At 33.3% G+C, this 25,740-nt stretch overlaps 1 protein-coding gene across 1 annotated transcript in view; it reads right to left on the bottom strand.

Annotated features, from left to right (window-relative positions):
* The window catches only part of ANOS1 (anosmin 1), a 228,090-nt gene that overhangs the window by 17,355 nt on the left and 184,995 nt on the right, over positions 1 to 25,740 (bottom strand). Inside the window, exon 9 of the mRNA XM_016424798.2 lies at positions 20,890 to 21,036. Within this exon, the coding sequence (XP_016280284.1) occupies positions 20,890 to 21,036 (147 nt within the window). The remainder of the gene's footprint in view (positions 1 to 20,889; positions 21,037 to 25,740) is intronic.

Below are 25,740 nucleotides of genomic sequence, written 5' to 3' on the forward strand. Positions count from 1 at the left end.
AGTTGAAAGAAAAAAAAACTTTTGAAAAAATATTATGCTCATTTATGCTAAAAAAGAAACTTAAAAACTAAAGGTATATGAATAAATGAATGATTATCTAATCTTGTAAGCAACATTATTGAAAAAAAAAACATTATGTTAAGCAGGTCTATCTCTCCTTTCCCTAGAGTGGAGGAAGCTTTTTCTAATCCCTTTTCTCCATAGTTCCACATGCACATTAAAAAAAAAAGCACTGAATTCTTAAGACAAAAATCTGTTCTATTCAATTTTTTTTTTACCAAGCACCTACAAAATCTCAGGTGCCATGTTAGATTTTGTGGATAAAAAGTCAAAAATTAGATAGCTCCAGTCACCAAGAAATGGAAATATTTACATACCTCCACTTGAAGGAGGTGGTAGAACTAAATAAATACAAGATAATTTGAGGAAGAGACAATTAGAAGCTGAACAGAACAACTGACAAACTTTAAATAACCACAAGGCATTTTGCTAGGTATTGTGATACAAATAAATATAAAAATGAAACAAAATAAGTATCAAGTCTTTTAAGAACCCTTAAAAAACTTCACGGATTTTTAATGCTATCATAAGAAAAATAGTAAGATGATTATGAAAAGGTTTCTAGGTTATAAACTTAAAAATTAATCATTCCATCACCTTATTTGTAGATGAGTACATGATAATCATCAGTAAAAATACCATCCAACCTCCTGCACTTGAGCTATATTTATTATGTATATAAATTTATTTTCCTTATATAAATATTGTTATACTATTAGTAATGGACTAGCAATTGGAACAATTTGCTATTTGAAAATTTCTTTCCATGCTGTGATAGGATCTTGCCTTTTCTTTGCTTTCTTTGAACACTGAAGAAAGAAAATTCAGGCAAGAAACTCATGATGCTGTCAGAAAATATGTTGTTAGTTTCTTGGAGTTATTAGTCATGCAACTATGTATGAGGGATGTGAAATTACCCAGCTCTTATTGGTAATATACATATTGTACTGACTAGATGCCAAGTGTTTGATTGTGAGTTTCCGGGGTAGAAATTCTTTGATGGCTTTAGAGTTGTTCTAGCAAAGACTTGCTCTAAGCAGAAACAGAAAAGAAGGATCATAAATTGTACAAAATAAACAGTGTCTAAAGCTGGTATCAATGGTGTTTAGTTAAAAGAGGAATTGCTTACTGGAAGTTTTTTGAAACAGCAGGCACAAAAGTTGTTAGTACAGTATTTTCTACTTAAATGCTTTGAAAATGAACATGATCATTTGGAGTATAATCTTTTTATCTCCATTTTGTGAATACTCTAAGGTGATGAGCACTGTTGTTAGTTGAGAATTCTCAGAAATATAGGGTCAAGCATCAAATCATGAAAAAGGGATATTTTTATCACAAATTAAGCCTTAATTCATATCAATGCAATCAAGTGCTTTTATTTTTTAGTTTTATGTTTTTGAGTATATGAGAAATAAAAAAGTAAAATATCATTCATCAAAGAATAAAAATGGCAGCTTTTATTCCTATTCCAGGTGATTTATGCAAGTCACTGAATCATTTTAGACCTAAGTTTCCTCACTTGAAAAACAAGTAATTCTAAGCTAGCTTACACTGAAGCCTTAACTGATGAACCTTTATTTCTATAATAATGTATGCATTTAATGAGCCCCAAAATATAATTTATTGAGTTCCACATTCTCATATGTGGTTTTCACAGATAAATGGGATTTTTATTAGGCAATAATCCAAAGAGATCTCTTTGCTTGTGATCTCTGTTTTGAATGCTTTAAGTGATAGAAGTTTTTAAAGCCAACAAATGGCTCTAGAAGAAGTGACTGTTTCAATTATTCCCTTCTTCCTAGATTAATTTGAAATGTTTCTTATAGTGAAAGAATTAAGTACCTATTCAACAATGGTCTCATAACAATTCCTTAGCTTGTTCATGCTTAACACATATGTGTGAAGTCATTATAACTATTTTAATAATAGTAATAATAATAAAAATAGTTACCATTTGTATATTACATTGTTTTCCAAAGAGCTTTGCAAGCATTGTCTCATCTCATTCTCACTAAAACCTTAGGAAATAAGTACTATTATCATTTCCCTTTTAGAGACAAGGAAACTAAGGCAAATAAGTTGTCAGTTGTCCCATCACACAGCTAAAAAAGTCTCTGAGGCCATATTTGAACTCAGGATCTGCCTGACTTCTAACCCATTTCTTCAATCATTGTTTCACCTCATTGATTCAAGATGACAAAAAAAAATGCCTGTACTCTAACTTATTTGATGCTTGGCAATATCATTTTTAACCTTTCTATAAAGAGTCTACCAGGAGCAGTTATATGGCTCAGTGGATTAAGGGTCAATTTTAGAGTTGGCAATCCTGCATTCAAATCTAGCCTCAGTCATTTCTTAGCTGTATGGCACTGTGTAAGTCATTAATTTCAAAGGCCTTACCACTTATCTGTCTTAGAACCAATACTTAGAATTGATTCTATGACAGAAAGTAAAAGTTTAAAATTATTTTCCTATTCATTTTTATTGAAAGAACACTGCTAAAATTAGTCAGTCACCATTCAGACAGTATGGATTTATAATAGCATCAATGAGGAGACAACCTCCAACATTGCAGCTCACAATTCAACATTATCTTTTTATTGTGTGTCATTTGGGGACAATGTGCCCACCTAAATAGTACACCCAACATACTCAAGTTTTTCCTTTAATATATTTGACATGATGTAAATATTAATAAAAGCTAGAGACTGTTCATCAATTATTCTTCATTCTTGCCATGTGACAGGTCATGCTCTTTTTCTCATCATGTACCCATCTGATGAAACCTTATACACTATTTCTCCTGTATAACATTTTGTCAGAAATACCTTTCAATACATTCATACCCACCATGAGAATCTCTATTTTTTTGCATAATGCAGATTTTTAACAAGTAAAACACTACGCCTTTCTATCTTAACTAGGCAAGAATCATAGGTGCTACTTATGTACATCTGTCCCAAACTGAATTACAGACAACCTACTCCATTTCTGATCTGGACTGTGGATATAATAGATATATTGTTCTTTTGTTTCTCAACTGTTTTAGTAAGTGATACTTACTATGATCTAACATCATATATAACTTAATATTTTTTGCAAAGGAGTTTCCATTTGAAATCATTAAAATGTTTGCTGGATAAAGAGGTTTCAAAGCTATTTTGGTGCCCTAACTGAGAAAACTGATTTATATTGGTTAATCTTCGTTAGAAAATAGATAACTGTTTTGATTCTTTCTTCCATTTTCTATTTTTCAGCTGTTGGGATCAAGAGGGTAAAGAATAAAAGTCTAGTCTTTGAATGAGACTGGGAAAAGGTTGAAATCAGAACAATTTAATAATATTGCATTATAATGAGGATAACATCATCTTAAACTCATTCTTTCTTTCAAATAATGACAGGCATCAAATAAAAGTCAACCTAATTGATAGATTGAATCAGATAATCACAAATATTGCCTGAATATATTTCAAAACTGGACTCAGGTATTCCAAAGTCTGGGTACTTAGAAAGTTTTTATATATTATTATTAATATTAATTTTTTTAATTTTAATTTTTCATAAATTACTAGGATAATCTAATGTCTTCTTTTAAAAGATTGATTAATGCTTGCTCATATCCTTTGATAACCTAGAAAATTCTGGAAATATTTTAAAATGTTTTGTGGGTTTAAAAAAGAAGTTAAAATACTCAAACTTCAAGCAGTAGTCCTCATAAACTGAATTAAGAGGATTTTTCTCTGTCTGATTGCCATTCTTTACTCTTAGCCTTGGAGATTTCCAAGACATAGAGTTCCCTAGATATTAAGCTTGATTTTTAAAAAAAGGATGTACAATTTGGCATCTAGTCATTTTGTCTCTTTTTTTTCCATTTCCTCTGTCGTTAGGTTAACTGAAAGCTTGAACAAGGCCTCTAATCTTCTCTCTCAATACAGGTATATTCCTACCCTTTTTGTCCCATTAGCTAACAATTACATAGGCAATGAAATTAATGAAGAATATTTTAAATATATTTTGTTTCCATGAGTTCATTGTCCAAGTGTGCATATTTTCTCCTGTAAATTATAAAGTCCATTACATGTCCCATACATGAGCCATCTGAGAACATTATGAATATTTTCTTTCCAATCTATTCTATATGCTCTATTGAAAACCATATTCCTTATGAACTATTTTAATACTATCAACCAGTTAGTCAATAAACATTTATGAAGTGCTGACTACTCTGTGCCAGGCACTGTCATCTTCATATTTTTCAGAAATCCTTATTTTTAATACTGATGAACAATTATTTTTTCTTTAAAGTATTTCCTTTTGAAGTGTATTTCTACTTCTGATCATGAAAACTAGAGTTGTATGAACTGAATTATTTTATCATCTATGAATATATATTTCTAAAATAAAATCTCATAAATAATACAACAATTTCTATATGCCAAAATCATTTGGAAACAAATTAATTCTCAGCAGTTGGGAGTAGAAAAGAGTAGACATTCTGAAAATAATTTTTACTTGGTGAGTAGGAGACACAATAGAACTGCTATGAGAACAAGATTTAAAGATGCAAAATATGTTTAAAATAGTAAAGATGGAAATATAGTTTTCTAATTTAAAAGACAAAATGATATATTTAGCAAAGAAGTGGAGTTGTTTTTTTGACAAAATATTATGAGATCAATTTAGTAATCCTCCATTAAATCAAAGATAAAATTTTATATTATAATGTACCCAGAGGCTACTTGTGAATTGATTTCTGTAAATCACTGAAATGTTTTTCTCAAATTAATTTTATGTAGATTTTGTTTACAGTTAGCCATTTGTTACCTTAGATATCAGAAAAGTTCAAGTAGTATACTTTAATTATGAAATTACTCCTTTTTATTGATTACCTATGAAGATTATAGCTAATTATAATTCTTTAGAACTATCAAATGTTTTATGAACAAAAATATGCTTACATAAAATCTTCATTTGTTACATAGAACTCTCAATAGAATAACATACAAAGAAATTATTCACTTGAAAGATTTAGTGAAAATGAAAGCTACAAAAAATACTATTTATCTTCAATGGTTTAAAAAAACAAAGTGACAACATAGGACCTAATTAATTTATGTAGCATTGTCATTTTTATTTTATTGCATCAACCTATTTCTGAGCAATTAATATTGCTATAAAACTCTAGAGCTGATACCACTGCTAGTTTTATATTCCAAAGAGATAATAAGGAAAAAAAAAACTTTTACACAAATATTTATAGTCATGTTCTTTGTGGTAGCAAAAAAATTGGAAAATAAGGAAGTGTCCATCAATTAGGGAATGGCTGAACAAATTATGGTATCTGTTGGTGATGGAATACTATTGTGCTAAAAGAAATAATGAATTGGAGGAATTCCATGTGAACTGGAATGACCTCAAGAAATTGAAGCCGAGCAAAAGGACCAGAACCAGGAGAACATTGTCCACAGAGACTGATAAATTATCAAACATAATAGACTTTCCTACTCTCAGCAATGCAATGTCCCAGGACAATTCAGAGGAACTTGTACGAAAGAATGCTGTCCATATCGCGAGAAAGAACTGTGAAAATGGAAATGTATTAGAAAAATATGTGATTGATCATGTAATGTGATGGGAATATGATTGGGGTTTTAATGTTAAAGGATCACACTACTGCAGATACAAATAACATGGAAATAATTTTTGAACAAAGCTACATGTATAAACCAGTAGAACTTCTTGTTGGAATCAGGAGAGGAGAAGAACGAGGGGGTAGGGAGCATCATAAATCATGTAATCATGGAAAAATATTCTAAATAAAAAAACTCTAGGGCTGTACTCATTTCTATAAAAATATTTTGTAGTTTTTGAATAATCCATGTGTGTTTTGATTGGTAGACTACCTAGAATTTTATAATTTCTTTAGTTATCATAGAGTGAATTTATCTTTCTATCTCTTCCTGCTAGGTTTGTTGGTTTTATATAGAAATGCTAATGATCTATATGGATTTATTGTATATCTTGAAATTTTGTCTAAGTTATTTTTTCATTTAATTTTTAATTGAATTAGGGTTCTCTGAGTAAAATATCTGCAAAAATAATTTTGTATTATCTTTGCTGATTCTTATTTTCTTCATTTTTGTTGCTATGAGTCTGGCACTATATCAAATGGTATCTTTGCTTTACATTTCCCAATTCTATTGGGAAGTTCTCTAACTTATCCCCATTAAATGGAATTTCAAATTTTTGTTTTATTATATTAACCATGATGAGAAAAAAAAATCTATTCCTGTTTTTCTAGCTTTGTTTTTTTTTTTTTTATATATAAACCTAACTGAGTTGTAAGTGCTAGGCAATGGGAGTTAAGTGACTTGCCCAGGGTTACACAGCTGGGAAGGGTATGAGGTCAAATTTGAACCCAGAACCTCTGGTCTCTGGGCCTTGCTCTAATTCTACTAAGCTACCTTGCTGCCCTTTTATAGTGTTTTTGAAAGAAAAATGTTGTCAAAACTTGAATATATTTTTATTGGTTTATTGTTTTTGTTATCAGTCAGTGGAAAGAGTTCTGGAACAAGAGTTAGAAATACTAACTTCTAGTCTTAACTCTTATTAGCTATGCAGTCTTTAAAAAGGCATATAACTTCATTAGAATTCATTTTCCTCATCAATGTTAACCCCCCTATAAAATGGTATAAGCAAAGTAATTAAAGAAAAGTAAATCTGAGTTCCTTTCTGACTCTAAAGTTCCAAGATTCTACATCAGAAGTGCCTTGAATGTCTGATTCTAAATCAGAAGTGGTCAATACATTTTTATTACTGTTATGGATTTTCAGAAAATAATTCTACTTTATGTAATTCCAACTAGTTCTAAATTATTTTCTGTACTTATGACACAACTATTTTGTAGTCAGAACACATAGAAACTTGGCTTGAATATTTTATCTACCATTTACCACATTTGCATGATCTTGGACAAAACACTTTAGCCTCAATTTAACCATCGGTAACATAGCATATAATGAAAACAACACTTGGCAAAATAAAATAAAATGACAGAACCACCAAGAAAAGTATTACTTGTGGATTTTAAAATTAATATACAATAACTAAGTCTTATATTTTAAAAGTGTTATTAATAAAGAACTAACTAAAACCAGCCTGGTGGCAAGAGAAGAGAGAGAGGGAAGAGGTACGGCAAACTTAAATACAATCACATAAATGCAAGGATACAGGAAAAGGGAAAAGGATTCTAGGTAATATAGAAGCGAATTTTGGGTAATACAGTTTTTAGGGGTTCAAGAATTTCCAACTATACATATTCTAATAAGCCTAGATGGTCTCCAAGGTCTATCGCTCAGTCTATGATCTATGATAGTCTAGAGCTATTTCATTGAGCAATTCATGAATATGAATGTAGGTATGGATAAAATTCCAAATATCACACCATTTATTTATAAAAATGTCACAAGTGTCAAAATTAACTGCTGTCTTCTTGGCCATACATGAAGATAACATTTATACTTATTTTTGGAAGTCTGAAACAAACTCAAATATTTTATTTTAATGTTTCCTAACATCTTTGATTATTAAATTATATACTTTCTCAATAAGAAATAAGATGAGTTAAGAATATAATAGAATATGTGAGACTGAAAATTCTTGCTTTTCATATGCAACCAAAATCAATTATGGAGAACCTTCACTGGTGAGTTTGCTGTTGACACATTGCTCCTTCTTGTGGAAATAACAAATATTATTAGCTACTTGTCTATATAGTAATAACCCACTGAATAATGGGTTCATAGTTTAAGTAATATAAGTGTAGCATAACTATGGAATTATGTTTTAATTTATGGTTTATACATGAAATGTCCTGATGAATTCCTCTTGAGACTGTGGAAAACAAGACTTGCCTCCACAAAAACAGTCAAGAACAAGGAGTTCTTGAGCTATGGAGGAAACAGTTTCAAATGAGTTTTATACACAAATCTCAGAACTAGTTTGTATATACTCTTCTAACCATAACTGATCTACAGATAGAATACACTGTAACATGCATTGATACACAACCAACTAAAAATTCGTCTGCTATGATAGTAATAGTAAATAGTTGATGAACTTATGTTGAAAATGCACCATAGGATGTTATATAAATCTGGTGTCCACTTAAACCTTGATATGTCAGAATTTTCTAGACCCAAGAACTCCAAGTTTAAAAACCCTGCTCCTTCCAGAAAATAATCCACAGATAAAAAGCAAAGCCATGAAAGAATATGCTTTGGTAATATATTAAATGCCATATTGATTATCAGCTCTTATGTAACAGACGAGAAATAAATCACATTTACTAGATGTCTTCAATATAGTTTGAAGAGTTGAAAATGCATTTTAGTGAATTTTGAGGAAAAGCAAAGTTAAATAAGTACACACAACACCTTGCTTCCTAAAATACATGTTTTTAAGGTTCTTCAGAATATTTTCAAGGACAAGTTTTCATCATTTGCAAAAGTGTATTTGAATAAAATCCTCATTCTAAAATAGGTAATAATCAACTTTTTTCCATTAAAGCAGTCATGAAGAAAGTAATTTAATCAAAATTTCGAACATATTTAGCTGTCATTGATTTTGGTGTTGGAGGAGCCCATGCAGAAGGAAAAAAAACAAAACAACAGATACTAAACTGAAAGAATACAAACATACAAACCTTGAAAGAACTTCAGTGTAATATATGATTCAATGAAAGTGATTTTGGTAAAAGTAAAATGAAATGACAGGGCCACCATGAAAATGAAGACTACGACAAGACTGACTTAAGGAAGAAGATGGTCTATATTATTAATTTATATGTGAAGCAGATGACATTAAAATTTTTTAAAAAGTCCTCAAAGACTTTAAACTAGACCAAATTAAATTATTCACATACAATGTGCATGTTACTATCTATCTTTCAAGAAAGAGACGAGTTAAAAAGGAATTTGTTTAATTAAAACAAAAAATAGCATTTTGTTCATGAAATGTATAGAATTACATATATATTTATATATATTATATATAATATGCAAAACATATATGAGAATATAGCCAAGATCTATGGGCCTGGTAAGATTAATATTGATTGGACATGATCTATTGATTCCTTTCAAAAATAAAAGTTGAATATTATAAATTGATGTAGTCTATTAAGCATTGGGAATTTTCAGTAAATTGCATTTATTTATTATTTGCAAAAAAATGCACTTATTTTGGCTTCTCATTAATACACAAAATATAAAATCTTCTTAAGATGAAGTATTAAATATCATCACCTCCTATAAACATTTTTTGGAGAATATATGAACCTTTTAAAAAGATTTATTGAAATATTCAATTAAAGTAGATAGTATCAAGGTGTTAGAAGTCACTTTTATTGCTGCATAGAATCAAAAGATTAAAGGGAAATTGGGAGATCATTTCTTCTCATCCTAAACCTTTAGGTAGTCTTTCTATTTAAGTCATGTCCCTCCAATAAATTTTAAAATAAGTCAGGTAAATTAAATTATATGCCTTCTCTTTATAATTCAATTTAACTTTCACTACCATCATTCTCATAAGGAAGCTCTTCTCTTTATTTCTGATTCCAGAATGTAGACTAAGCACTTTCTCTACACTACACCATGCTAAAGATGATCTAGGGGTATGTTCTGTGCTGTTATATGATGTCATTCTTAGCCTGAATATTTTATCCATTTTACTAAAGGTAATAAAGAAACATTTTAAACCAAACAGGTTATTTTATGGACATACTAACATAAACATCCATTTTTTTCCTTAACAAAATCTGTTGGTTGTTGTTTCAGCCTTACTAGTTTTAGCTTCCTTGAATCATTTAGCTAGTTTTGTGAGTCCCCACAAAGTAACATCTGCTCTACACTTTCATCTTTCATAGGAATCACAGATATATAAAACTTCAGAAGAGGCAAAGCCCCAGTGTGAGAGTATTGTAATCTTACAATAACCATGATGCTATTTTTGATAAAAACACAATAGCCTACAATATGACATAAAATGAATAACCAGTTCATTAAATATATTTTCAAATAAATTGAGGCTTAAAGGAGAACGAGAACATTCTGTTCTAAGTTCTTTTCTAATTACATAAAAACAATGATATGAATTTTGTCCAGATGGCTGTCCATTATTCTGTTTAAAACTGGAACATTTAAAATAATCCTAATAGGAAAATATTAGCTATTTTCTGGAGGACTCATTAAAGACAGAAAAAAATATAACAAAATATATTGTGTAAATCTGGTCATATGTCAAAGCCTAAGAGTACTCCAAATTATTTTATTTCATCAATGATTTAGTATTGGATTATGGCTTCAAATGTAATAAGATATTTGTATGAAAGAAAAAGAGATAAATAGATTCAAATGAATATGAAAACAAAAAAGAAAAAAGAAAACCATCAGAAACTTTACTGTTGAAGTAGAAAAGAGTTCAATAGATTACTAGCAAAAAAGTTTAATACTCTTTTGGAGATTTTAATCATTCACTCATTCATTCACCATGAAGCTATTAAATTTCTATTGCCATTAGAGTAACATAAGAAAATGCAATAAGCATAAAGTTTAAATGAGATACTATCCAGGATCTCATTAATTAAGTTTTAACTTTGATGGGAAGGTTATGGTATTAATACATCAATATAATAATAATATATATTATTATTCCCATAATAAATGCATTAAAACTTCAAAATAAAATACTTTATATGATTCACAGGAAGTTATTTATCTTTTACTGACTGTAAGATATCAGGAAGGCTGTGTGAGAAGTTTTCATGCAATTTGTGTTTTGAAAAATGGATGGAAATTCATGTTAAAAAGGAAAGAAAAAAATTCCAACTATTAAAAACAGATGAAGTGAGAGTGTGGAGAAAAGATAATAGGATAAAGCAGGATCTCCCAGACCAATCCCAAGTTTGCCTCTAAACAACTATTTGAAAATACCTCAAAAAATTCTGATTCAGCAAAACCAACAAAAGATTGAAATGAAACAATTATGCTAACTCAAGACAATTTAGAAGCTCAGCCAAAAAGGTGTGTCTCACTGAGGTAAGAGGGGAACACAGTCGAGCACAAGCAGAGCCTAAGCCATCAGCAGGCCTCACTCCAGCAAATCAGGCAGGATGGCCTCCACAATTCCCAGTACAGATCTACAAGTAGCCATTTCCACTCAAATCTTGTAGCCTCCTGCCCAAACCAGCAGCCAGAATCACACATAACAAGAAGCTTGTTACAGTGCCCCTTTATACCAGGAGCAGAACTCAACTTTAGCATTAGAAAATGAGTAAAACAAAACAAAACTATATGGCTAAGAAGATGGGGGAATGACCAACACAGAAATTCAGAAAAGGACAATGATATCAAAACAATTAAATGCAAAGTCACAACAAAAATTGTGAATTGATGTCTAACCCAAAAAGAAATCTTGGAGGATCTCATAAAATGATTATAAAAATCCAATAATAGAGATTGAAGAAAAATAGGGAAGAAAAATGAAAGTGATGCAAGAGAATTCTGAAAATAGAAAAAAAGATATGCAAAAATTCACTGATGAAAACAACTTCCTAAAAAGAAGGATTTGCCAAATGAAAAAATAAACAAAACACTTAATGAAGAAAACAATTCCCAATTTTTTTATTTACGCGAGTGAAACTAATGACTCCATGAGATATCGTGAAACAATAAAACAAAATCAAAATAGTAAAAAATTGGGGAAAGTTGGGACATACCTCATTGGAAAATTAACAGGCATGAAAACAGATGTGGGAGAGATAACTTAAGATTAGACTACCTGAAAGCCATGACCTAAAAATCAGCCTTGACATCAGATTACAAGAAATTATCAAGGTAAACTTCCCTAATATTCTTGAATTAATGAGGAGAAAGAGAAATGGAAATAATACACTGATCAACTCCTAAAAGGGATCTTCAAATGAAAACTCTCAGGAATATTATAACCAACTTTCAAATCATGGAAAAAAAATTTGTAAGCAGCCAAAAAGAAATAATACAAATATCATGGAGCAATAGTCAAGATTACACAGCTCTACATTAAAGACTCAGAGAGCTTGGAATATGACATTATGGAAGGCAAAGGAGATGGGGTTTCAACCAAGAATCATCTACCCAGAAAAAAATGAGTGTAATCCTTTAAGGGAAAAAATGTGTAGTTAATTAAACAGAGTTGTTTCAAGTATTCCTGATGAAAAAATCAGAGTTAAATAGAAAAGCTGACTGTCAAATACAAGAGAAGAATAAAAAAGGTAAACAGGAAAAAGAAAAGGTAAGCTTAAACTGTTTATATTTCTAAAAAAGAAGATCATACTTGTAACTCTTAAGAACTTTATCACTATTAAGACATTTAGAAGGAATTCATATACACAGAGAGCATGGGAGTAAGCTGATTATGATGGGATAATATTTACCCATATAAAAATAAGAAGGGGAAAAGGGAATTACATTTGGGGAAGATAGGAAGGAAGAGATAGAAAGAGGTAACTTATCTCACATGAAAACACATGAGAGAGCTATTACATGGATTTTAGATGATGGAAGATGATGAAGTAGGGTGTGAAGTTTTCTTACACTCCTAAGGCCCCTGACAAACAACTAAAAATAACTCTACAGAATCAAATTTAAAAGCAGCAAACACAGACAGGAGTCAAGAGTGAAGCTGAATAGCCTGGGAAAATAGGGTGAAATAATTCTTTTAATTTCCCTTGGCTCAGTTCCACTTCCATAGGTCCAGGGACTAGTAATAGAGCAAACAGTGGTCAAAAAGGTACCCGTGAAGGCAATATTAGCAACCTTGCCTCATTTGCTGAGCCTCAGAGGCTGTACCTTCCAAGGATACCACTAGAAACCTCAGATGGAGGGCCCTCAGAGAAGCTGTTTCAGCTGTGGCCATGGCTCCAGAGACCTCCTCTGGCTGACAAGTCAGGATTGAAGGAGTGATCACTGTGGTGTCCACAGATGTTGAGTCTTGAGAGCAGGAGCTCAAACCTCATTGCTAGCAAATGAGGAACTTCAGAGGTCCAAAGAAGATGGATGAGACACCACTATCATCCAGGTTGCAGCAATAGGAGAGGAGGAGTAAGGAAGGAATATGCACCAGTGAGTTGCAGAGGGACTTGTCTACTTTGTCACTACTGGTCACTCCCAGGAGAGTGGAGTCCCTAGTTGCTGCCACAGCTTGAGGCAGACTGGCTGCTTGCAGCAACAGTGGCAGAAACTTTTCACAGGCTTTGAGTGGAATAACTGAGATCAATCATGCACTGGGGCTTAAGTGGGATTAAATTATATCAGACTCTGGACTATAAAAACTGGGAATACTAAATAGGACTTGTAAAAACAAACACACAAAATAATCCTGAAACTGGAGGTAATGTAATCTAACACAACAGTATTTACAGGAGCCCATTAAAAAGCCAATAATTAAATCTATTGGTTTAGCTACTAAAATCTAAAAAAAATAAATAAGTAAAACTGAGGAAATAAAGGAAAAATAATCTAACTATTGATAGCCATTATGGTAACAGAGAAGACCTCAACTCAATCTCAGACAATGAAGCAAAACATCTACTTCAAAAACAGAAAAGAAACACAATAATGTCCACAAGCTCAAAAAGAGTTTGTGGAAGACCTTTAAAAAGATCTCAAAAGTCAAATGAGAAAGGTGGAGGAAAAATTAGAAAGAAAAATAAGAGTAATACAAAAAAAATGAGAAAATTATGAAAGATCACCCAAATGACAAAAGAGATGCAGAAACTAACAGAAGAAAATACCATATTAATAAACAGAATTGGACAACAGGAAGCTAACAACTTCCTTAGATAACTAGTGTGAAAGGGAATTTTTATTTCCTTTGTCTATTTTAAGTTAATCAATCATGAACTCAAGAACTTAAATATCCCCACTTAACACTTAGTAAGTCATTAACAAGATAGTTCATGCCCTAACAGGCCACAAGCATTGTCCCTATGCCCCACCCCCACCCCAGGCACTGCTAGAAAATTGAAAGCCTGTGATTGATTCCTGAGATGGGACAAGGAGAGCTGAAAGGTGGAGAAAACAGTATATAAGTGGGAGCATAAGAGATAGTCAGGCTCTTCATTCTTGGTGGCTCTTAGCCTCAGGACAAGAGCTCTGGTAGAATTCTTGTTGGTCTTGATCTCACGTGCACTGAAGGTTCTCAGGTTTTTCAGCATCTTTTGGCTCTTTGGATTTTGGCTTCCTGATTTGCACTTTGCATTCTGGTGAAGATTTGGTTTCCTGCATTGGAGACTTGGGCTGAAGAAGGATGCTTACTTGGGTGACACTCTTGGCTCCTTGGCATGAGAGACTGCCCTTTGAGGCTCAGCCTTTTTGGTGTTGGTTTTTGGTTGTTGGAAGGCCTGACTGGAGCCATTCTTGTGGATTGGTGAGATTCAGATTCACAATCACAGTCTGGAGGCACTAGGACTAAGACTTAGGGTATTTTTAGCTAAGTGATATTTTCTATCTCTTTCCTATATTTCCCACTTTAATATCTCTACCTTGCTTGTAAATAAAGCTACTAAACAGCCTACCAACTCATAGTTTAACTTTAATTTTTATAAATGGCGACCCCAATAATTTTTTTAAAATTCTTATATTTGTCAAACACATTTTTAACCCTTACACTAGAAATCACAAAGCAAAAGAAAGAAATAATAGAAGAGAATAGGAATCCTCTTATCACAAAAATAACTGACCTGGAAAATATATGGAGAGATAATATGAGAATAATTTAGACTGTTAGAAAGTTATGATAAGAGTTTATTTAGATACCCAAAGGAAGGGGGCCTTGCAGTCCCAGATGTCAAACTATATTACAAAGCAGCAGTCATCAAAACAATTTGGTACTGGCTAAAAGACAGAAAGGAGGATCAATGGAATAGACTTGGGGCAAGTGACCTCAGCAAGACAATATATGATAAACCCAAAGATCCCAGCTTTTGGGTCAAAAATCAACTATTCGATAAAAACTGCTGGGAAAATTGGAAGACAGTGTGGGAGAGATTAGGTTTGGATCAACACCTCACACCCTACACCAAGATAAATTCAAAATGGGTGAATGACTTGAACATAAAGAAGGAAACTAAAAGTAAATTAGGCAAACACAGAATAGTATACATGTCAGACCTTTGGGAAGGAAAAGACTTTAAAACCAAGCAAGACATAGAGTCACAAAATGTAAAATAAATAATTTCAACTACATCAAATTAAAAAGCTTTTGTACAAACAAAACCAATATAACTAAAATCAGAAGTAAAGCAACAAATTGGGAAGCAATCTTCATAAAAACCTCTGACAAAGGTTTAATTACTCAAATTTACAAAGAACTAAATCAATTGTACAAAAAATCAAGCCATTCTCCAATTGATAAATGGGCAAGGGACATGAACAGGCAGTTCTCAGCCAAAGTAATCAAAACTATTAATAAGCACTTGAAAAAGTGCTCTACATCTCTTATAATCAGAGAGATGCAAATCAAAACAACACTGAGGTATCACCTCACACCTAGCAGATTGGCTAACATGACAGCTATGGAAAGTTATGAATGCTAGAGGGGATGCGGAAAAGTAGGGACATTAATTCATTGCTGGTGGAGTTGTGAATTGATCCAACCATTCTGGAGGGCAATTTGAACTATGCCCAAAGGGCGATAAAAGAATGTCTGCCCTTTGATCCAGACATAGCACTTCTGGGTTTGTACCCCAAAGAGATAATAAGGAAAAAGACTTGTACAAGAATATTCATAGCTGCACTCTTTGTGGTGGCCAAAAATTGGAAAATGAGGGGATGCCCTTCAATTGGGGAATGGCTGAACAAATTGTGGTATATGTTGGTGATGGAATATTATTGTGCAAAAAGGAATAATAAAGTGGAGGAATTCCATGGAGACTGGAACGACCTCCAAGAAGTGATGCAGAGCGAAAGGAGCAGAACCAGGAAAACATTGTACACAGAGACTGATACACTGTGGTACAATCGAATGTAATGGACTTCTCCATTAGGGTCAATGCAATGTCCCAGAACAACTTGTAGGGATCTAAAAAACACTTCGAATCAAGAACACATGTGAAACCCAGTGGAATCACATGTCAGCTATGGGGGTGGGGAAGGAAAAGAAAATGACCTTTATCTCTAATGAATAATGCTTGGAAATGATCAAATAAGAAATTAAAAAAATAAGAGTTTAGATACCATATTCCAAGAAATCATTCAAGGAAATCTGTCCAAAAATTCTAGAAAGAGAAGGTAAAATAGAAATTGAAAGAATCCACCAATCACTACCCAATGAGACACCAAAATGAAAAAGCACAAGAACATCATTGCTAAGTTAAGTAGCTCCTAGGTTAAAAAATATTATAGGCAGGAAGGAAAAGAAAAGCAATTTCAATATTGTAGAACTGCAACTGAGAAAGGATGGTGGGTAGTACTAGAGCCCTACTTTCATCAGTCCTGGGATAGAGAACAACATATACAATTATAAAGGTAAAATTTTTCTTAAAGTACACAGAAACAGGAGGGAGGGGGCATAGGATAAAGGCAGAATTGAGGAAGAAGTACATATCAAGAATAGGGGGTAAGGTGAGGGGATAGGGAGAGACTCAAAAAATTGAGGGATTTTTAGAATCAAACTCTTATCAAGAAGTAGTATGTCACAGATGTAAAGTATAAGGAAGGAATTTTTTGAAAAAATCAGAGAGAGGGGACAAGAGAGGGACTTATTTGAATAGACATCTATGAAAAGCATGTTTTTTGAAAAAAAACAGTAATGCTATATACTATGTGATAGCATCCAAATAGAGATTTCAAAGACCAATAATTAAGTATATTGTACAGAATTATTTCTTTCTCCAAATTAATAAATTATATTTGAAGCATATCTATAGAAAATATGGCTACATTACTAACCTCAGAGCCTTTTTAGGCCAATATATACATTTATCAACCACCTTAATTACATCTAAATGTTGCTCTTTTTAATTTAAAACTACATTAGGAAACATTCTCTGAGACTTAAATGGGTCAGAGATTGAGATTGGGCATCATTAATGATATCTCAGTTACCAGATCACTTTTAGCTTTTTTGAATTTGTAAAACAAATCATTGATGACTAATGATTGTTGGATGCCCAGTGTTAAATTAGCCCATCATCTCATTTTCCTCCCTAGTTGCCTGGTACTGTCTAAGATGCTAAAAATATGAACAAAATTGGACAAAGTTCAGGAGAGAAGGCAGAGACTGAATAAGTGCCAAAAAATGTCATTTTTTTTCTTTCAGAACTGTTTTCTACTGTTGAGGCTAATCATCTTCTAGTGGTAAAGCTAATGTGGAAATTAAAGTTATTATGTTATTTGTCAGCAATCAACCATAAAAATGTTATGTTCTATAAGATTTCTACAAATTCTCTTAAACTGTTAAAAAAAGAAATTATAAGGTGCTAATAAAAATCCTTGCTATTTTAAACATTTGAATCAGATTTTAGATTATTTGATGTATCTTTAATTACTTTGATGCATATTTTTAGTCTGCCTTCAATAATCTATTTTCTTTATTAGCATGCATTTAAATAATTCTGTTTAGGATATAGATTACATCACTAAACTGAAACAGTGTCTAACAACTTGCTTCAGTAATGCAATGAAGGTTAATCTCTTTTTTAACATCCAAATCTAATTAGATACTTAATTTTTATGGCATTTGCATTGCAGACTGAAAGATTAAAACATAATAAAATTAGTACTTTTTTTAATTCTTGAAGTAGGGTTGGGGAACAAACATATGCAAAGTAGGTCCTAGATAAAATGACACAGGCAAAGCTTAACTCCCAAAATATTTATAAACTAACCACCTTATTTCCCTTGGCTCCTCAATTTTATTCTCTTCTCAAGGTTCAGATTTTACCTGATCTCTGCCTCTTTCAAAGCTTATCAGTTCTTGTGTTTTAATCCATTTATATCTCATTAGGCAACTAAAGAAATACAAAAACAGAGATCTAGGTTTTTATGTCTTTATAGTATTCTTACATAGAGTAAATGTTTGATACATAATTTCTAAATGCATAAATTCTCCAAAATAGCAATAGGTAATACATTATAACATGTTCCTTTTAACATATTTACAAAATAAATTTTCATTCCCACAAGTGTCTAAGAAGATTTATGACCAAGCCACTAAAGACACCAGAATCTAGAGGGCTTGATATGATGGTTTCTGTTAATGGAAGATGGTTTGAATAAAAGAAACTTGGAATTCAAGTCAACATTCATCAAATTATACAACAAAAACATGGCTATACATAGAAATTAACTAAACATGTAACACTGAGTCAAAGTTAATAATGTCAAGAACAAATAAGAGATAGTACCAAAATTCATTCTTTAAAGAGCTAGACTTCATATGTATTGAAAAAGTTTAGTTATATTATGCATCTAATACAGTGAATGATCACTGAGGTATTATTGATATGTAAAAAGCATTGTGCTATACAGTAACAAAGATTTTAAAATTATGTCTCTCCTTGCAGAACTTATAGTTTAATAAAAAGGACAAGTAATTCAAAACTTACTTGGTTACAATGAACTATATAGATACTGATAGATAAAAAAGAGATAGATACATTTAGAAAGTTGTATAGTGCTATAGGGAAGAATAGAAAATACAATTTACAAAAGAAGAGCTATCATGAAAGTTTTTTGAAGAATGTTCATATTGTAGTTAACTTTGATGGACAGGTAGAATTTTGTAAGATGGAGATTGTTAGTAAGGTACTCATTCTAGTGGAATTAATATCATGAGCAAAGACAGGTGTGAAAGTAAAGGATGTTCTTAGACAAGGATTATATGAATCTAGGACATGTGAAGATAAGTATTGGACAGCAAAGAAAAAAATTAAATTGATGCTAGAATACAGAGGGACTTGAAGGGAAAGATACAAAATGGACATTATCTTATAATCAATGGGAATTACTGGAATGTATGTGAGCTGTGAAGATTGGATTTAGCTATCTCTTGATTATAACAATGGAGATACTTAGCTCTTTCCTTTATTGTGATGATAAAATTGTAATCTCCTGATTGTAACAATGAAGGTACTTAGCTCTTCCTTTATAGTGAAGCTAGAATTATAAGCTACAATCTATTTTTAGATTTTAACTACAAAAAGGTGTTAAGTAACTAATGTGATAGAGGCTGGCACTAGAGGAAAAGTGCCAGACTGAAGAGTATATGAAATTGATCACCTAGATGAGGGAGGGGCCCCAGGAGTGAAATTCCGGAGAAGAGAAGACTTTGGCTGGTGAGCAGTGAGGAGCTCTCTGTCTGGAGACCTCCAAGAGAGAAGGTGGATAAAGACTTTCTCCTGAGGGTTACCCACTTTTCCTGCTGGTGACTGGAAATCTTTCCCCCCCAACACTTCTCAATTGAAGGTCATTTTTTTGCTTTCAGAACTGTTTTCTATTATTGAGGCTAATCATCTTCTAGTGGTAAAGCTAATGTGGAAATTAAAGTTAAAAATTAAAGGGGTCCCTGTCTCTATCTAAACCTTTTTCCTCCCTCCTTGAGTTTGGGGGGAACTCAGGCCTTGGCAGCCTGACCCCACCCCCCCTGAGAAAGTCAGGTTGACTCACCCCTGGGCAACAGGAGCTGAGGTAAAGTCTGTTCAAGTTTCTCTTCAGAAAGTCCCTTCAATTGGGAAGTGTTGGAGGGAAGGATTTCCAGTCACCAGCAGGAAAAGTGGGTAACCCTCAGGAGAAAGTCTTTATCCACCTTCTCTCTTGGAAGTCTCCAGACAGAGAGCTCCTCACTGCTCACCAGCCAGAGTCTTCTGTCCTCCGTAATTTCACTCCTGGGGCCCCTCCCCCATCTAGGTGATCAATTTCATACACTCTTCAGTCTGGCTCTTTTCCTCTAGTGCCAGCCTCTATCACACTAAAAAGGTGAATTAACCACAAAAAAGTGTTAAGTAACCACAAAAGGTGAACTTAACAAAAGAGGTGTTAAGAAACCGAAAAAGATATAATTTAACCAGAGATGGTAAGAACTAAAGAGTGGGCAGTCCTGGAGAAAATCTAACCAAAGAAGGTGAGAACTAAAGAATGGGCAGTCCTGGAAAAAACTATCTGCTGTGATTAGTAGATGTGAAAATTAGGGGAGGTGAGACAAGAGAAAAAGGTCTTTTTTAAAAAGAGGACCAAAAGGAGATCATTTGATAATCCATTTAGATTCGGATCATTCATTTGGGCCCTGATTTGGAGGAGTGACTGGAAGACAGACCATTGAGGAGCAACATGGAAGGCAGACACCCAGACTTCTTTTAGACTGTTACCATTGGTGAGTGAAAAGCTGACTTGGTGACCCCACCTTTCTGGAGGCATGAAGCCTCCAGGTAAGGTCCATCTTCTTGAGACTCTCTTCCCTTGGCTGGGGCTTAGAGATTATAACTGGTATCAGAAGAAGTCAGAATTTTTCCTCTCTCTCATTCCTTAATATTGTAAATATTGTAAATAAATTACCATAAATTCCATTTACTGTAGTGATTCATTTTGGAATTTAGAAATTAAATCCCTGGCGAACACCTATTATATATTCAGAGTCAAACCAACAAAAAAATTTAAGAGAGCAAAGGAAGGTTTTAAACATTGTTTTAGGAAGATTACTATAAAGTAGATTAGAGATGAAAGAGGGACTAGAATTGGGATTCCCATTTATTTTTGTTTGTTTTTCTGGTTTGTCAAGCAATATTCCACATACCTTCATTCTTTTTCCAGTATACTTTGACCTGAAGCATGTTGTCCTGGTAGAAAGGGGCTCCAATTTCCAGAAGGCGAGTTGGTCTCCTTCTTTGAAAAGGGGGGAGTATTTCAGTGACTCCTTTTCTAGTTTTTCCAAGCTGATCTTCTACAATGAAGCACACAAAGTACAAGATCCTGGTTTATATGATGGAATATGTGTTTGTGTAGATAGTGTCTAGATAACAATTCTCATCATTCAATAGAAACTTCTCTCACCATAGTTATCAACAATCTTTTAATTGTAAAATTTAATGCTTTAAAAAAATACCTATCCTTACTGTAGTCTTTGATATTCTCTTTTCTCTAGGTTTTCAGGATACTACTCCTGGCTGGTTCTCCTCCTACCTAACTGATGAGTCTTTCTCAGTTTTCTTCACTCAGTTTTAATTCAGGTCACTTAGGGCTCTATCCTAGGCTTTCTCTTGTTCTCTGTTATATTATTCACTTTGATGGGTTTAGTTATATCATCCATGATGATTATTCTCAAATTGAATTATCTGGCCCTAATCTCTTTACTGTTTTCTAGTAAGGCATTAGAAATCTCCAACTGGACATACCATAGACATCTTAAACTCTACATTTCTATTTTTAAAACTCACAACCTTTTTTGACAAACCTTCTTCCATTCCAAACGTGCTTGTTACTGCTGAGGGCACCACCATTCTCCAGTCTCAAAACCTAAGTATCTTTCTTATATCCTCAATCACTCTCCCTGATTCCTCATTTTTATTCTGTTCCTAAGCTCTACTGATTTTACCCTTGTAACATCTCTCAAATACTTTTCTCATCTGATACTGCCAGCACCCTGATATAAGGCCTTAACTCCTAATAGCCATACTATTGCAATAACTTGCTGGGCATTCTGTCTACATCCCAAACCAGTCTATCATCCATTATGAAATCAAAGTGATTTTCCTAAAGTATAAATTCAACCATGTCACCCTCATACTCATTAGAAAACAATGGCTCTGCCAGGATCAAATATAAAATCCTCTAGTATTCAAATTCCTTCATAACATAGCTCCTTCCTAACTTTTTCAGTTTCCTTAAGTCTTACTCACCCAATATACTCTGGATAGAGTGACTTTCTCCTCCTTCTATTCCTCACACAAGATACCCCATCTCCTGATTCCAGGCATATTCACTGACTATACTCTCTGCCTGAAATATTCCTCCTCCTTCTCTCAATATCCAGATTTTCCTGGCTTCCTTCAAATCACACTAAAGTCCTATCTTCTATAGAAACTCATTTCTCCTCCCTCTTAATTCTGGTATCTTCCCTTTATTAAGGGAATATTTCCTATTTATCCTGTATATAGTTTATACATAGTATATGCATGTTGTTTGTAGCATTAGATGGTGAAATACGTGGTAACAGATACTCTTTTTTTGCCAGCAAGGTTATGCCATAGAAGAAGAGCTGGCCATGGAGTCAAGAAGATATCTTCTTAAGTTTAAATCTGGCCTCAGACACTTAAAGACAGAGCACCCTAGGCAAGTCCCTTAACCCTATTTGCCTCAGTTTTCTCATCTGTCAAATGAGATAGAGAATAAAATAGCAAACCAGTATGTTTGCAAAGAAAACCCTAAATGAGGTCACAAGGGGTTGAATACAACTGAACAAGTATCCCTAGCAATTAGCTCAATAAAGTGGGCACTTTATAAAAGTTTATTGACTAACATATACATATATGGATGTATTTATGCATATAAGTATGTAGATATAGATTCATGAACCATTACTTCTCTATCTAACCATTTAATCAATCCATTTAATCAATCAGCTAGGCTGATCACATGATTCCTAGAGATTTTTTTTTTACATAAATGCAGATATTCTACTTACATAATCTGTTTTGTAATTTTGGAAGATAACAAATAATAGTATGCTGCATAAATACATAAATGAATAATTGTAATAAAACAATATTAGGTAAGTCACATAAATTATTATAAAATACTTATCAGAGAAAAATGATCTGAATTACACATAAATACTTGTCATTTTGTCTACTTCATTGTAAGCTTTTACAAAATTTGCCAACTTAATCACTTCAATAGAAAATATTGTCTTCAAATTTGTCAAAACAGTAGCACCAAATCCAAACTCAATCATCAACATTTACTTCTAAATCAGCAGATGTCAGTTCCAATCAAAATATTTAAAAAATCTGTATGGTATTTAAGCATATGATTGACATTCCATATTTCATGGGGAAAAAAGTAAAAGGGTAAAGTATTTATATATGCGTCCAGTCTCTTGAGAGGAAACACTGAATGGGATGAAAGGCAACGCGAAAAATATATTGAATTGGTAATTAGACTATCTATGATTAGAAAAGGGCAGTAGTTAGGAGCAAATAACTTTAATCCATTCAAAAAACTCTGGACACGAAACCACTTATATTCACTTCTTGCAAATATGACAAGATTATTTGGTGAAATGAACCATATGGAGAACAGATTTATTAGTACCTAGATCAGGGTTCTCTAACCCAGACTACCTTGTTAGGCCAATAAAGTAACTAACTTCTCTACTGAGGGTTGTTTTGTCTTCTACAACTCAGAATAATAGAATATAATTCAGAGGCTCTGACTCACTCAGGAACAGAGTGCGGTGTTGGGCAGCTAAGAGAGCTAGAATTATTTTAACAAAAGAAGACAATAGAGAGAAGGTAGTTGAGCCTGGGTTCTTAAATTTACAGATTGGAACAATAAAGATCATTCATTCTTAATTTAAGCTTTCTAGATCAGAAGTATGAATTTACTGAGAACTGTTACTGGTCAGCATGCTTGAATATTGAGAAGCACTGGTTTAGAATGTCTCTATTCTAGAGGCAGACTGAAGATGGCAGCTTAGAAGGAGCAGAAGTTCAGACCTCTGAATACCCTTCCTTACCGATCACAAATTTAATGCTCCTAGGGGACTGAAAATCAAACCTAACAGCAAGATAGAGCCAAGGAACCCTCCTGCTGGACTCAATTCAAAAGGTAGGCCCCCTGAAAAGCCAGAATCCCAGAACACTCAGGTTTAAGGGGAATGCAGAAGGGAGGTCCCAGGACCCCTCTCCCCACCCACCTAGAGCACTGAGCCTCCAGCGGCAAAGGTGCTGGTCTGGAGGATATACCTTGTGGGCAGGGCTTTGCCAAGCTCAGAGCATCGAACACAGATAGTGGGGAAGAAGCTAGAGAGGGAGCATAGAGTTGGAAGCCTGACCAGAGCTGTGGAGATCCTCCATATTTGCTCTAGCCTTCTAGGAGGTTTTGGCCTCAGAGCATACCCAGCCCAGCTAAGCTGAACTTAATCCATTCAAAAGTCTTCAGAACTCAGGGAAGCCCAGATTTCACACCCCTCCCTCATTGACTGCTGGACTTTAATTCAATCAAAAGCCTCCAGAAGAAAGTGAAGCTCAAACCCCAACAACCCACCCCCCATAGACTGCACCAAGAGATCTTCTGTCAAAGCACCAAGAGGGAAGACTGACAGAAACCCCCAAAACAAAAAAAAATGAGAGAAGCAAGATCACAGACAAATACGGGGAGCAAAGAAGGGGTGAATATGAGCAAACAACAGAAAAATAAGAAAAAAAAATTACAATGGACAGCTTCTATACAGCGAATGGAATAGAGGGAGAGGCAATCAGCAAACGATAAATCAGAAATCCCAACGAATTGGATACAGGCTTTGGAAGAACTCAAAACACAATTCAAAACACAATTAATAGAGGCTGAAGACAATTGGGAAAAGAACTTAAAAACCAAGATAAGTCATCTGGAAAGGCACTGGAAAATGAGGCAAAGGAGATGAAAGATAAGGTAAAGAGGATGAAAGATGACCTCCATAGAAAATCAGACCAGAAAGAGGATGACCAAAAAGCCAGGGATGAAATCCAGTCTTTAAGAATCAGAATACAACAACTAGAATTAAGTGACATCACAAGGCAGCAGGGTACTATAAAACAAAACCAAAAGAATGAAAAAATTGAGGAAAATATGAAGCATCTCATTCACAAAACAGAGGATTTAGAAAATTGTTTGAGGAGAGACAATTTAAGAATCGTTGGTCTACCAGAAGACCATGACAAAAGAAAAAGCCTGGACACAATATTACAGGAAATTATTCAAGAAAACTGCCCTGATATTATAGAACAAGAGGAAAAAGTGGAGACTGAAAGAATCCACAAATCACCTCATGTACTTAATCCCCAACTGACAACACCCAGGAATGATATAGTCAAATTCAAGAACTATCAGACCACAGAAAAGATATTATAAGCAATCAAGAAGTTATTCAGATACCATGGAACCACAGTGAGGACAAAGCAGGATCTGGTTGCATCCACACTAAATGACCGAAAGGCATAGAATATGATATTCTGGGAAGCAAGGGAATTAGGTCTACAATCAAGAATCAACTACCCAGCAAAACTGACTATATTCTTACAGGGGAAAGTATGGTCATTCGACAAAATAGAAGTATTCCAAGAAATTATAAAGAAAAGACCAGATCTGAACAGAAAATTTGATACCCAAGCACAGAAATCAATAGAACCATCAAAAGGTAATTTAAAAAGAGGGAAAAAAAGAAAAACAAAACAAAACAAAAAAAACACTTTTTTTAAGAGACTCAATAAATTAAAATGATATGTATCCCTATAAGAAAAGAGGTCATTGGTAACTCTTAAAAATTGTTATATACAACTGGGCAGCTAGAAAAATTACACTTAGAGGGAACAGTGACAAACTATATAGGATGAAATGACAAGACATAAATAGGTATATAGATATATGCATGTATAAATACATATAT

The sequence above is a fragment of the Monodelphis domestica genome, chromosome 8 (assembly GCF_027887165.1).
Source record: "Monodelphis domestica isolate mMonDom1 chromosome 8, mMonDom1.pri, whole genome shotgun sequence".
Classification (NCBI taxonomy): Eukaryota; Metazoa; Chordata; class Mammalia; order Didelphimorphia; family Didelphidae; genus Monodelphis; species Monodelphis domestica.